General features: G+C 43.9%; 1 protein-coding gene across 2 annotated transcripts in view; it reads right to left on the bottom strand.

Annotated features, from left to right (window-relative positions):
- The window catches only part of obscnb (obscurin, cytoskeletal calmodulin and titin-interacting RhoGEF b), an 802,448-nt gene that overhangs the window by 629,092 nt on the left and 160,224 nt on the right, over positions 1–13,132 (bottom strand). For both annotated transcript variants that reach the window (XM_072576281.1, XM_072576282.1), the window contains 3 exons: positions 12,457–12,723; positions 10,503–10,615; positions 8,361–8,514 (listed from right to left, as the gene is read on the bottom strand). In XM_072576281.1, coding sequence (XP_072432382.1) covers positions 8,361–8,514; positions 10,503–10,615; positions 12,457–12,723 — 534 coding nt within the window. The remainder of the gene's footprint in view (positions 1–8,360; positions 8,515–10,502; positions 10,616–12,456; positions 12,724–13,132) is intronic.

Raw genomic sequence — 13,132 nt, 5'->3', positions numbered from 1 at the left:
GACCTAGATTTCAGAGGTTGGAGATTAGTTTGGTTAGAATTATAATGTTGAAGGCAAAGCTGCAATCAATAAATAGGAGCCTGATTCTTGTTGTCTGGGTGTTCCAGGGATGTGTCTAGGGCCAGGGAGATGGCATTTGCAATAGACCTGTTGCAACGGTAGGCAAATTGCAAGAGATCAAAGCAAACTGGGAAGCTAGAATTGCTAATGAGCCATGACTAACCTCTCAGAAAGCTTCATAATTATGGAGGTCAGATCCACCAGGCAGTAGTCATTGAGACACGCTGCAGAAATTTTCTTTGGTACTGGAATGATGGCATTCTCCTTGAAGCAGGTGGGGATTTCAGACCATAACAAGTAGAAGTTAAAGATGTCAGCAAATACTCCTGCCAGCTGATACACACAGTTTCCGAGTGTGCAGCTGGGGACTTTATCTGCACCAATCGCTTTCAGTGGGTTCATTCTTAACACGTCCAGATAGAGAAGGATTGGTGGTCATATTTGAAGCCATGCCTTCATCGTCAAAAATTTGTGATAATAATTGACCACAAGCCCCTCCTTGGTCTGGTTAAAGTACCATCCAAAGCACCATTCAGCATTGGGCTCTAATATTGTGCTTATAATTACAAGTTAGAACACCGCTCGAGAGGCTGAGTAGCGAATGCGGATGGATTGGGACGTTAGTAGATACACTGCCGAAGGTACCCCCAAAGGAAGGGTCTGAAATGGATATTACATTTTCTGGACACACTCCCAGTCTCAGCTGACAATATCAGATCTTGGATGCAGAAAGAGCCAGTCCTTTCAAAACTGAAACAGCTGCTGGTATAGAGAAGGTTAATATGCCATCATAACTAGAATTTTCGACCCGGAGGCACCATCTCACAATACAGGATAGCACATTGACCTGGGGAGCAAGAGTAATTGACCCAAGCAAAGGTCTCTGTCTAATACTGGCTGAATTCCACCAGGGCCACCTACAGGTCTGCAAAATGAAGACATTGGCGAGAATTTACGTCTGGTGGCCGAGCCTGGATACAAACATAGGGCACTATCCCACCAATGTGGCAAAGTGTCAACAAAGACAAACCTTTACCACCACCAGCTCTCCCACATCCATGGGAATGGCGAGGTAAACCTTGTACTTGGTTGCATGTCGATTATGCAGGTTCTTTAATGAGCTCAATGTTCCTAGTCAATGTAGATGTGCACTCAAAATGGTTGGAGGTACATAGAATCTATTTGTCAAACACGAGGTCAATGATAGAGAAGCTGTGCACGCCTTTTTCAATACAAAGAGTCCCAGAACTCTGGGTCACAGATTAACAACCTATCATTTATCAACAGGGAACTTGTGTATTTGCTAAAGTCAAATGGGATTTGACAATATAAAGACAAGGGATAACATTTTCAAATAGTGTGGCGCTGGAAAAGCACAGCCAGTCAGGCAGCATCCAAGGAGCAGGAAAGTTGACATTTCGAGCATAAGCTCTCATGTCAACTCTCCTTTCCCTCGGATACTGCTCCTAGGGCTGTAAATGTGGTCCAAGCAGGGAGACCTGGCTGACAGATAACAAGAGGAGTGTCAGAGATTCTGCAACACTAAGTGCTGACTCTGAAGAGGCAATACTAGATTCAAGGACTCATGTGTAAATAAAAAGGTGCTTGGTGACAGGCCTCTGCGGAGTTATTTCAGTAACGTTCTTCCACTCTTCATCCTCCAGTCCTGTACAGCCAAGCCACCCATGGTGCCAAGATATAGCTGTTAGTGTAGTTTTCTAAGGAACTGTCACCACCACTGATATCCAACGCAGTAAACAAACTTGCGGGTGACATCTCATAGGGAACTCCCCCTATACTACCTCTCTGGTTCTCTTGGACAGTTTGGAAATCACTCATTCCGTATCTATCTACACAGTCTTGCAGATGCCATTGCTCAAGTTTTGAAACCCAGAGTTCAAGCTTGTGCGAACAATGCACTTCCAACAGATGTTTTCATATGGGACACACAGTGCATGCACGATTTCCTTCATTCCATGGGCTGTACATTCCACTAGCTGAGCTGTCCTGCCATAATTTAACTTTATTTTCTTCATTCACGTAATGTGTGTGTCACTGGCTGGCCAGCATTTGTTGCCTGTCCCTAGTTGCCCTTGGGGGAGAAAGTGACGACTGCAGATGCGGGAGATCAGAGCTGAAAATGTGTTGCTGGAAAAGCGCAGCAGGTCAGGCAGCATCCAAGGAGCAGGAGAATCGACAGTTCGGGCATGAGCCCATCTTCAGGAATGAGGAAAGTGTGTCCAGCAGGCTAAGATAAAACGTAGGAAGGAGGGACTTGGGGGAGGGGCATTGGGAATGCGATAGGTGGAGGGAGGTCAAGGTGAAGGTGATAGGCCGGAGTGGGATGGGGGCGGAGAGGTCAGGAAAAAGATTGCAGGTTAGGAAGGCGGTGCTGAGTTCGAGGGATTTAACTGAGACAAGCTAGGGGGAGGGGAAATGAGGAAACTGGAGAAATCTGAGTTCATCCCTTGTGGTTGGAGGGTTCCCAGGCGGAAGATGAGGCGCTCTTCCTCCAACCGTCGTGTTGCCATGGTCTGGCGATGGAGGAGTCCAAGGACCTGCAAGTCCTTGGTGGAGTGGGAGGGGGCGTTGAAGTGTTGGGCTACGGGGTGGTTGGGTTGGTTGGTCCGGGTGTCCCAGAGGTGTTCTCTGAAACGTTCCGCAAGTAGGCAGCCTGTCTCCCCAATATAGAGGAGGCCACATCGGGTGCCGCAGATGCAATGGATGATGTGTGTGGAGGTGCAGGTGAATTTGTGGCGGATATGGAAGTGTCCCTTGGGGCCTTGGAGGGAAGTAAGGGGGGAGGTGTGGCCGCAGGTTTTGCATTTCTTGCGGTTGCATGGGAAGGTGCCGGGAGTGGAGGCTGGGTTAGTGGAGGGTGTGGACCTGACGAGGGAGTCACAGAGGGAGTGGTCTTTTCGGAACACTGATAGGGGAGGGGAGGGAAATATGTCCCTGGTGGTGGAGTCCATTTGGAGGTGGTGGAAATGATGGCGGATGATACGCTGTACATGGAGGTTGGTGGGGTGGTAGGTGAGGACCAGTGGGGTTCTGTCCTGGTGGCGGTTGGAGGGGCGGGGCTCAAAGGCGGAGGAGCGGGAAGTGGAGGAGATGCGGTGGAGGGCATCGTCGGCTACGTCTGGGGAGGAAATTGCAGTCCTTGAAGAAGGAGGTCATCTGGGTGGTACGGTTTTGGAACTGGTCCTCCTGCGAACAGATGCGGCGGAGACGAAGGAATTGGGAATATGGGATGGCGTTTTTACAGGGGGCAGGGTGGGAGGAGGTGTAGTCTAGGTAGCTGTGGGAGTCGGTCGGTTTATAGTCAATGTCCGTGTCGATCCGGTCACCCGAGATGGAAATGGAAAGGTCTAGGAAGGGATGGGAGGAGTCTGAGATGGTCCAGGTGAATTTGAGGTCGGGGTGGAAAGTGTCGGTAAAGTGGATGAACTGTTCAACCTCCTCGTGGGAGCACGAGGCAGCGCCGATACAGTCATCGATGTAGCGGAGGAAAAGGTGGGGAGTGGGGCCAGTGTAGCTGCGGAAGATGGACTGTTCCACATATCCTACGAAGAGGCAGGCATAGCTGGGGCCCATGCGGGTGCCCATGGCTACTCCTTTGGTTTGGAGGAAGTGGGAGGATTGGAAAGAGAAGTTGTTCAGGGTGAGGACCAGTTCAGTCAGTCGAAGGAGGGTGTCGGTGGAAGGGTACTGGTTGGTACGGCGGGAAAGGAAGAAACGGAGGGCTTTAAGTCCTTCATGATGGGGGATGGAGGTGTACCGGGACCTAGTTGCCCTTGATAAAGTGTGATAAAGTGTCTTCTTGAACTATTGCAGTCCATCTGACTATTTATTATAAATACAAAAGCTTATCAGTCATTCACCAAGACCTCATTCACCTGCAATAACATAGCAGCCAAGTACTCCATAGTGAAGGAAATAACTGAAAATGGGGGGAATAATAAAAGAGCACTTCCTCCCCACTTCACATAATTCACCAAAATTACACTGTTGAAATCTGCTCTCCCCTTTCAAATAGAACAATACAGCACAGAACAGGCCCTTCGGCCCACGATGTTGTGCCGAACATTTGTCCTAGCTTAAGCACCCATCCATGTACCTATCCAAATGCCGCTTAAAGGTCGCCAATGATTCTGACTCTGCCACTCCCACAGGCAGCGCATTTCATGCCCTCACCACTCTCTGGGTAAAGAACCTATCCCTGACATCTTCCCTATACCTTCCACCCTTTACCTTAAATTTATGTCCCCTTCTCACACTCTGTTGTACCCGGGGAAAAAGTCTCTGACTGTCTACTCTATCTATTCCCCATATCATCTTATAAACCTCTATTAAGTCACCCCTCATCCTTCGCCGTTCCAATGAGAAAAGGCCTAGCACTCTCAATCTATCCTCGTACGACCTATTCTCCATTCCAGGCAACATCCTGGTAAATCTTCTCTGCACCCTCTCCAAAGCTTCCACATCTTTCCTAAAGTGAGGCGACCAGAACTGCACACCCTACTCCAAATGTGGCCTAACCAATGTCCTGTACAGCTGCAACATCACTTCATGACTCTTGAATTCAATCCCTCTGCTTATGAACACTAATACACCATATGCCTTCTTACAAGCTCTATCCACGTGAGTGGCAACTTTCAAAGAGCTATGAACATAGACCCCAAGATCCCTCTGCTCCTCCACCTTTCTAAGAACCCTACCGTTAACCCTGTATTCTGCATTCTTATTTGTCCTTCCAAAATGGACAACCTCACACTTGACAGGGTTGAACTCCATCTGCCACTCCTCAGCCCAACTCTGCATCATATCTAAGTCCCTTTGCAGCCGACAACAGCCCTCCTCACTATCCACAACTCCATCAATCTTCGTATCGTCTGCAAATTTACTGACCTACCCTTCAACTCCCTCATCCAAGTCATTAATAAAAATTCCAAACAGCGGAGGACCCAGAACTGATCCCTGCGGAACTCCACTTGTAACTGGGCTCCAGGCTGAATATTTACCATCTACCACCACTCTCTGACTTCGACCGGTTAGCCAGTTTTCTATCCAACTGGCCAAATTTCCCTCTATCCTATGCCTCCTGACTTTCCGCATAAGCCTACCATGGGGAACCTTATCAAATGCCTTACTAAAATCCATGTACACTACATCCACTGCTCTACCCTCATCCACATGCTTGGTCACCTCCTCAAAGAATTCAATAAGACTTGTAAAGCAAGACCTATCCCTCACAAATCCGTGCTGGCTGTCCCTAATCAAGCAGTGTCTTTCCAGATACAAAGTTGCAGATTCAAGTTGCACAAAGACCTCTATATTAACACTCTTTCCAGCTACAGTGAAAGAACTAAGACTAAACCAGTTTACAGAATTAACTAATCAGCTACTCTCCATTAGAGCTCGTCTACCCTATCTCAGGTTGAGAGATAATTCTTTCATTTCTTTACCTTATTTAAATTCTTAGCCCGGTAAAAAAGTTAAATGCTAGCTGCAAACGCTTTAGAAAAATATCTACACACAATTCTCTATATCCACTGGGTCAAGTGCAGGGAAATGCGGTTAGCATGGATGGACATTTTAGTCGGCATGGACCGGTTTAGGCCAAAGGGCCTGTCTCCATGCTGTAGGACTCTATGACTATATGACTCTATAACTCACCATTCATCAAACTTGTACATGCACACAGATGAGAACACCACGTACCAGGAAAATCTTGCAATGCACCATAATCCTAGAGTTCTCTCAATCTGATTATCTTTAGTGAAAGCATATGTACAAGCTGATTTCAGTTCACTGCAAATCTAAGTCTGCTCCAAACCCCTTTGTAAGGTGGGGCAAAAATCCCCATCAGTTTTCCTGGATTGAAACCCTCTGAACTTGGGAGATAAGTTTGTGGAATTCCCATTTGAATTAAGATTCAATTGAGCTCTCTGGGTGAGACAGACTAGGCAATATGCAAGCTAAGGAGCAGCTGTCTGGAACTGAGGTTTAGCTTGTAAAGCTAAAGGAAGATCCCCACAAACGCCTCAGCTACATACAATGAATACCAGCCTGCAGAGCAAACAACCGATACATTCTGGAGCCTACAAAAATACAAAACCACTCAACGTTTAATCCATTTGCTTGGACACAGAAATACTGAACATTCCACACGATTGTACTACACTCAACCTGTTTGCCAATGAATGTGAAGGCCTTTACACTACTTGAACCTACATCCATCCAAGAGGAATACTGGACGTTCAAAACTATCAGAAACCCATTCACTTTAATCAAAGAACCATTTACTCTTCATCCAGTAATCAGGAGGCTCTTTCAGCCCTGAGGGCAGGAATAACAGTTTAGTAATCAAACGCAGATTTGAGAGGAGATTACGGGGCACACTGTCTGTGTAACTGCTAGCCCTGATGTGGGAGACAGAGAGCCTTTTCCAACATCAAGCTCCTGCAGAAACAGTTTCCCGACAGTCTCTAGCCCTAACAAGTAGCTTTGGAACCAGGATCACAGAAAACAAACCAAGAAGCTAAATCAGGACGACAAACCAAGACCATCATCGCATCAAAGGACACCCAAGAGGGTAGGAAGCCAAGCAAGCATCATCCGGACAAGGGCTTGCAGACACAGGCTTGTTCCAAGCCAAGAGAACCCGAGGGCAAGAACCTCAACAACTGGACGCACTTTAAAACTGTGTTTTCCCTAGGGGTGAGCTGAAACTTTCAAGAACCCAAAGTTTCCAACTAGCTAGCAGGGAGGTAAAGGCAGGTGATGACAGTGCAGGGACCCCAAGGGTAGGAAGCCTGAGGAAAATATCAGTGATTAAAACTGCTATTCAGCTTTGAATAGTGTTTCAACCTCTGTTTAATTTGATAATGTATTTAATTACTTTCCTCTGTATAATTGTTGTCAATTTCACTGTTTTATTGCATTAGCCTTTTTTGATTCCTTGTATTATACTTACCTATTGTAATTAAATAAACACAGAGATTCTTTTGCCCTGAAACATCTGTCTACTAACTTCTTCATTCCCCTAAACAAGACCAGTGTCAGAACCAGGGATTTGCGGGAAATTTGAACCACTTAAAAATCAGCAAATTACTGATCGCAAACCAGAAACCTTACAGCTTCTTCCAACAACTTAAATGCCAATGTCAATATACCATTCTGGTTGTTCGCTCCCACAGTTCTTTAATCTTTTCCCCTTCTCCCTCCTCTCTATGCCAACGCCCATCCTGTGACACCATTGTTGTCAAGGCTTGCCAATGTGAAATTCAGCCCATGTGTTTAATTCAAATACAAGACCTTCATCGGCCATTTCATGTGGGCTTATTAGTAATAGAGTTCAGTTAACGCATTTGGCTGAGCAACTATGATTTGGGAAGCCAACAGCGTGAGTTCCATTCCCAAACTGGCTGAAGTCACCATGAAGGTCCCATCTCCTCAACCTCGTCCTCATCTGAGGTGCAGTGACCCTCAGGTCAAATCACCATCAGTCCTCTATCTCTAATGAAGAAGCAGTCTTGTGGTCGTTTAGGGCTTTTATTAGTAGTAGACTCTGTACAGCCAAAAACCATTAATTTCTTTGGTTTGGTCTTATGTCTCATTCCCTTTGGTTTTATCTTCATGCAAGGTCCATTTTAGAATCATCAAATACTGACAGCAACGAGAGGCTATTCAGCCCATTGAGTCTGCACCAACTCTCCGAAGAACATCCCACCCAGATACTCCAATCGCCATAAACTCTCATTTACATTGACTAATACCCGTGGCCTGCACATCCCTGGACACTATGGAACAATTTAGAATGGCCAATCCATCTACCCTGCAGATCTTGGACTGCAGGAGGAAACCAAATCACCCAACGCAGACACGGGAAGAACGTGCAAACTCCACAGAGGCAGGCTAGAATCAAATCTGGGTCCCTGGCATGTGTAAGGCACCAATGCCAATCACTGTGCTACTGTGCCTCCCCAGATCAGCATTCAGGTCAAAAACTAAGTTGACTACATATTTCATTGTACTTCCCACTACATGAATGAGCTTTGAGAGAGAAATACTGTTTTGCAAAGCGATGTAACAAATGTTTAGCTGTAATTATCTTGCATTTTAACAGGAATCAAATGGACAAAAATATAAAACCTACATTTACGTAGCATTTTTAATGACCAGCAGACTATCCAAAGCGCTTTGCACCCAATGACATTCATCCTGAAGGGTAATCACTGTTGTTTGTAAGAAAGTTAACAAAAACAAAAATCATGGTGTAATAATAATTGATCACGTACCATGTACTGTAAGGATGGCTGTTGACTTGCAATCCACTGCATCACATGTATATTGCCCTTGGTGTTCATTTCCACAATGGTGAATGATAAGGCTCCTTTGCCGTCCTTTAGACATCATGCTATATCCTTTCCCTGGCTTAATCTCTACATCATCCTGCAGAACATAGTATAATGAAGAGGTACACATGACACAGATATACAGATATATTTTATGGAAACTAGTTAAAATTCCTAGTGAGATAAGGAGAAAGATCAAGAACTAATTGTCAACGACAAGACAAATTCAAAGAATTTTTGGCTCTGCAGGGTTTAATCTTTTTAGGGAAGAAAATAAAAAGGAAAATGTGAAAATAAAAATGTGAAAAATAAAAAAAAAGATTGCTAAACATATAAAATATTAGTCAGTACATGAGAAGATTAAAATGATAAGGCCTCTGCAGAGTAGAAGCGCAGTAATAATTATAGGGTACAAAGTGTGAAAACACCACAAGCTGCCAACAAGTCTAAGTTCAGTAAAAAAGTGTTAACTTCAGCCAAATCGATTCATTTGATGCAACATCTTGAAAGAGCTGAAAGCACAGAATGCTGCCAAAGAGTCATAGAGGCACAGAGATGTACAGCTTGAAAACAGACCCTTCGGTCCAACCAGGTATCCCAACACAATCTAGTCTCACCTGCCAGCACCTGGCCCATATCTCTCCAAACTCTTCCTATTCATATGCCCATCCAAATGCCTCTTAAATGTTGCAATTATACCAGCCTCCACCACTTCCTCATGGCAGCTCATTCCATACCCGTACCACCCTCTGTGTGAAACATTGCCCCTTAGGTCTCTTTTATATCTTTTCTCTCTCACCCTAAACCTATGCCCTCTAGTTCTGGATTCTCCAACCCCAGGGAAAAGACTTTGCCTATTTACCCTATCCATGCACCTCATAATTTTGTAAACCTCTATAAGGTCATCCCTCAGCCTCCGACGCTCCAGCGAAAACAGCCCGAGCCTGTTCAGCCTCTCCCTATAGCTCAAATCCTTGTAAATCTTTTCTGAACCCTTTCAGGTTTCACAACATCCTTCCGATAGGAAGGAGACCAGAACTGCACACAATATTCCAATAGTGGCCTGACCAATGTCCTGTACAGCCGCAACATGACCTCCCAACTCCTGTACTCAATAAACGAAAGCATACCAAACGTCTTCTTCACTATCCTATCTACCTGTAACTCCACTTTCAAGGAGCTATGAACCTGCACTCCAAGCTCTCTTTATTCAGCAACACTCCCTAGGACTAAGTGTAGGACTCCTTACCACTAAGTGTATAAGTCCTGCTAAGATTTGCTTTCCCAAAATGTAGCACCTCGCATTTATCTGAATTAAACTCCATCTACTACTTTTCAGCCCATTGGCCCATCTGGTCAAGATCCTGTTGTAATCTAAGGTAACCCTCTTCGCTGTCCACTACACCTCCATGTTGACCATCCCTAATCAGTCCTTGCCTTTCCAAATACATGTACATCCTGTCCCTCAGGATTCCCTCCAACAACCTGCCCACCACCAATGTCAGGCTCACTGGTCTATAGTTCCCTGGCTTGTCCTTATCACCCCTCTAAAACAATGGCACTACATTTGCCAACCTCCAGTCTTTGGCACCTCACCTATGACTATCGATGATACAAATATCTCAGCAAGACGCCCAGCAATCAGTTCTCTTGCTTCCCACAAAGCTCTCGGGTGCACCTGATCAGGTCCTGGAGATTTATCCACCTTTGCCTGTTTCAAGACATCCAGCACTTCCTCCTCTGTAATCTGGACATTTTGCAAGATGTCACCATCTATTTCCCTACAGTCTATATCTTCCATATCCTTTTCCACAGTAAATATTGATGTTGAAATACAATGGCATAGTACCAGAGATTTGTACTTCAAAGTTAGTTAAGCTCCTAAATAAGAAGCTCTAGTATAGCTACAAGACTGCTATCTATTTGGAAAATGAGCTGCTATATGGAAAGTATGTTATACCCAAGAAAAAAAAAGCAGGACAAATCTAACTTAGCTATAACAGCCATTATCAGTCTAGTCTCAACGATCAGTAAATCGAAGGAGCCCATCGACATTGCTATCGGGAATTTTTCAGGTATTCATACCTTAAACCATTTAACTTCTGCATTGGCTCTTGAGAGTTCACATTCAAAAACAACTTTATCTTTCTCCGGCACTTTAATATCTTCTAAAGATTTGACCAAAGTCACTGGTGGCTCTATTAAAAAAAAGAAAACAAACAGCAATGTGATGCAGTGTAAAGGTTAACATATTGAACCTTAGATAAATTGTAAAAATTTCACAATAATTTCAATGTTAGCAGGCAGAAAATTGCACTACTGGGTAAATTTTAAACTAGCATTTGGATATTTTCTAGCTACCATGTCATTAGATTCTATTATTTCATGGTCATCACAGAACTGTACCTGGGGGTTCAAGGTCATGCCATTCCAAGATTACAAATCCTCAACCTGCCACTACAGTTGTTCTCCCTTCAAAAGGTGTTCTTAGACATAGCATTCAGTGAAGAATCCTATCAGAAGGATGTTATGAAACTTGAAAGGGTTCAGAAAAGATTTACAAGGATGTTGCCAGGGTTGGAGGATTTCAGCTATAGGGAGAGGCTGAACAGGCTGTGGCTGTTTTCCCTGGAGTGTCAGAGGCTGAGGGGTGACCTTATAGAGGTATAAGGGGGCAAAGAGAGGATAAATAGACAAAGTCTTTTCCCTGGGATGGGGGAGTCCAGAACTTGAGGGCAAAGGTTTAGGATGAGAGGGGCAAGATATAAAAGGGACCAAAGGGGAAACTTTTTCACACAGAGGGTGGTGCGCGTGTGGAATGAGCTGCCAGAGGAAGTGGTGGAGGCTGGTACAACTGCAACATTTAAAAGGCACCTGCTTGGATATATGAATAGGAAGGGTTTAGCAGAACATGGGCCAAGTGCTGGTAAGTGGGACGAGAGTAGATTGGGATATCTGGTCGGCATGGACGAGTTGGACCAAAGGGTCTGTTTCCGTGCTGTACATCTCTATGACTCTAATTCCGTCATGCAGTCATTGTAACAGACTCAAAAGAAAGCAATATAGTAGTTTACATCACTGTTAATATCACTAATATTCTTCTGGAGCTGACAATCAACCATTCTCCATGAGTAGAGTCAAGCCAAGTCAATGTTGACTCTGCTTTCCCTCCACAGATGCTGAACCTGGTGAGGCTCTCCAGCAATTTCTGTTTTTGTTTCAGATGAAACACCATTATGTCTTGTGCATTTCTAACATTTCAGTTCAGAAAAAAATATGAATCACAATCTGAGTAAAAGAAGCATATGGATGCAAACTCGAAGATGATAATGATTCCCATGTCTATGGCAAAGATGAGTTGGTTGTGTGCGAGAGCAAATAAACTCCCCTTCAACTTGCTGACTGAACAAAGTACTAAAACAAATCACAACAGAATCAGGCCAGCTATTCTATCAGCAAATCATCAGATTGTATCTGTCACATGTTGGTACTTTTATTTCTGCTTTCTTCCTATACCATTTTTAACTACAGCAATAATTGGGAAAATGGTGACTGTCTCTCCACAAACACAAGACCGCTATAGAAAGACAAAAGGAAATGAAATAATGCAAGAGGTTCAGTGTAAAAATAGTTAACAGTTCCAGTGAAAACAGATTCAACAGCAACTGGAATAACAGCAGAATCTGTCTTATTTCATATGGCAGAGTCTATCAACACCAGCTTTAAAGCCTTGACAGGTGCACTAACATATTCCAATAGAGAAGAATGGACAGTTCAGCTACTTGAGTGGAACAGCTTAATAACAGCAAATGCTAAAACTGTTAGGTAGCAAATACTATTATAAATAGGTAGCAAAAATAAAGCAAATGTGAGGGAGGACCTTTTACTCAAACTGCTGAAACAAAATTAAAAAGTTATTCTAAATGTATTTGTTTTGAAAACATCACGTTTATAATTAGAATAGATAACCCCTGAAGATTGTCTTTCTCCTGCTAGGATACTCCAGTGATATAAATAATGAATAATGATGGGCAGTCACCTGTTACAGTGAGTCTTCCAGATGTACGTATGTCTTCAGCTTTGAAACTAATCAGCCCTGAATCCTCAATCTTCAAACTGGATAAAGTCAGTGCATGCTTCTTGCCCAGTGTGCTAATTCTGCAGTTGGCTCCTGGTTTCATTCTGATACTATCCTTCAGCCAGCTCGTTTCCACATCTTCATGGGATAACTCAACTTCAAAAGTGCAAGTTTCTTTCTCATGCACCTTGACATCCTCCAATCCTTTGATCAGTTTAACTTTCCTCACTGTTTCAAATAAGAATTATTGTTAATATTCTAAGTATTATATTGATGATCTACAAAATATTGTAAACAGAACATGATAAAAGCAGTAAAAATTAAGTAGTCGTGACAGAACAAAACTGAATTTATCAAAGTTGAAGTTAGGTATTTTAGACCAAAAGAGAAAATGTTGGAAAATCTCAGCAGGTCTGGCAGCATCTGTAAGGAGAGAAAAGCTTTGACAAAGGGTCAGTTAGACTCGAAACGTCAGCTCTTTTCTCTCCTTACAGATGCTGCCAGACCTGCTGAGATTTTCCAGCATTTTCTCTTTTGGTTTCAGATTCCAGCATCCGCAGTAATTTGCTTTTATTAGTAATTTTAGACCCTGTGTATGGTGATCTTTAGTTTAATACCTTAGATTGTGTATTCTGGA

Source organism: Chiloscyllium punctatum, chromosome 8 (assembly GCF_047496795.1).
Source record: "Chiloscyllium punctatum isolate Juve2018m chromosome 8, sChiPun1.3, whole genome shotgun sequence".
NCBI classification, from domain to species: domain Eukaryota; kingdom Metazoa; phylum Chordata; class Chondrichthyes; order Orectolobiformes; family Hemiscylliidae; genus Chiloscyllium; species Chiloscyllium punctatum.
Note: the sequence above shows the minus strand (reverse complement) of the source record. Positions and strands in the feature narration are given on the sequence as shown.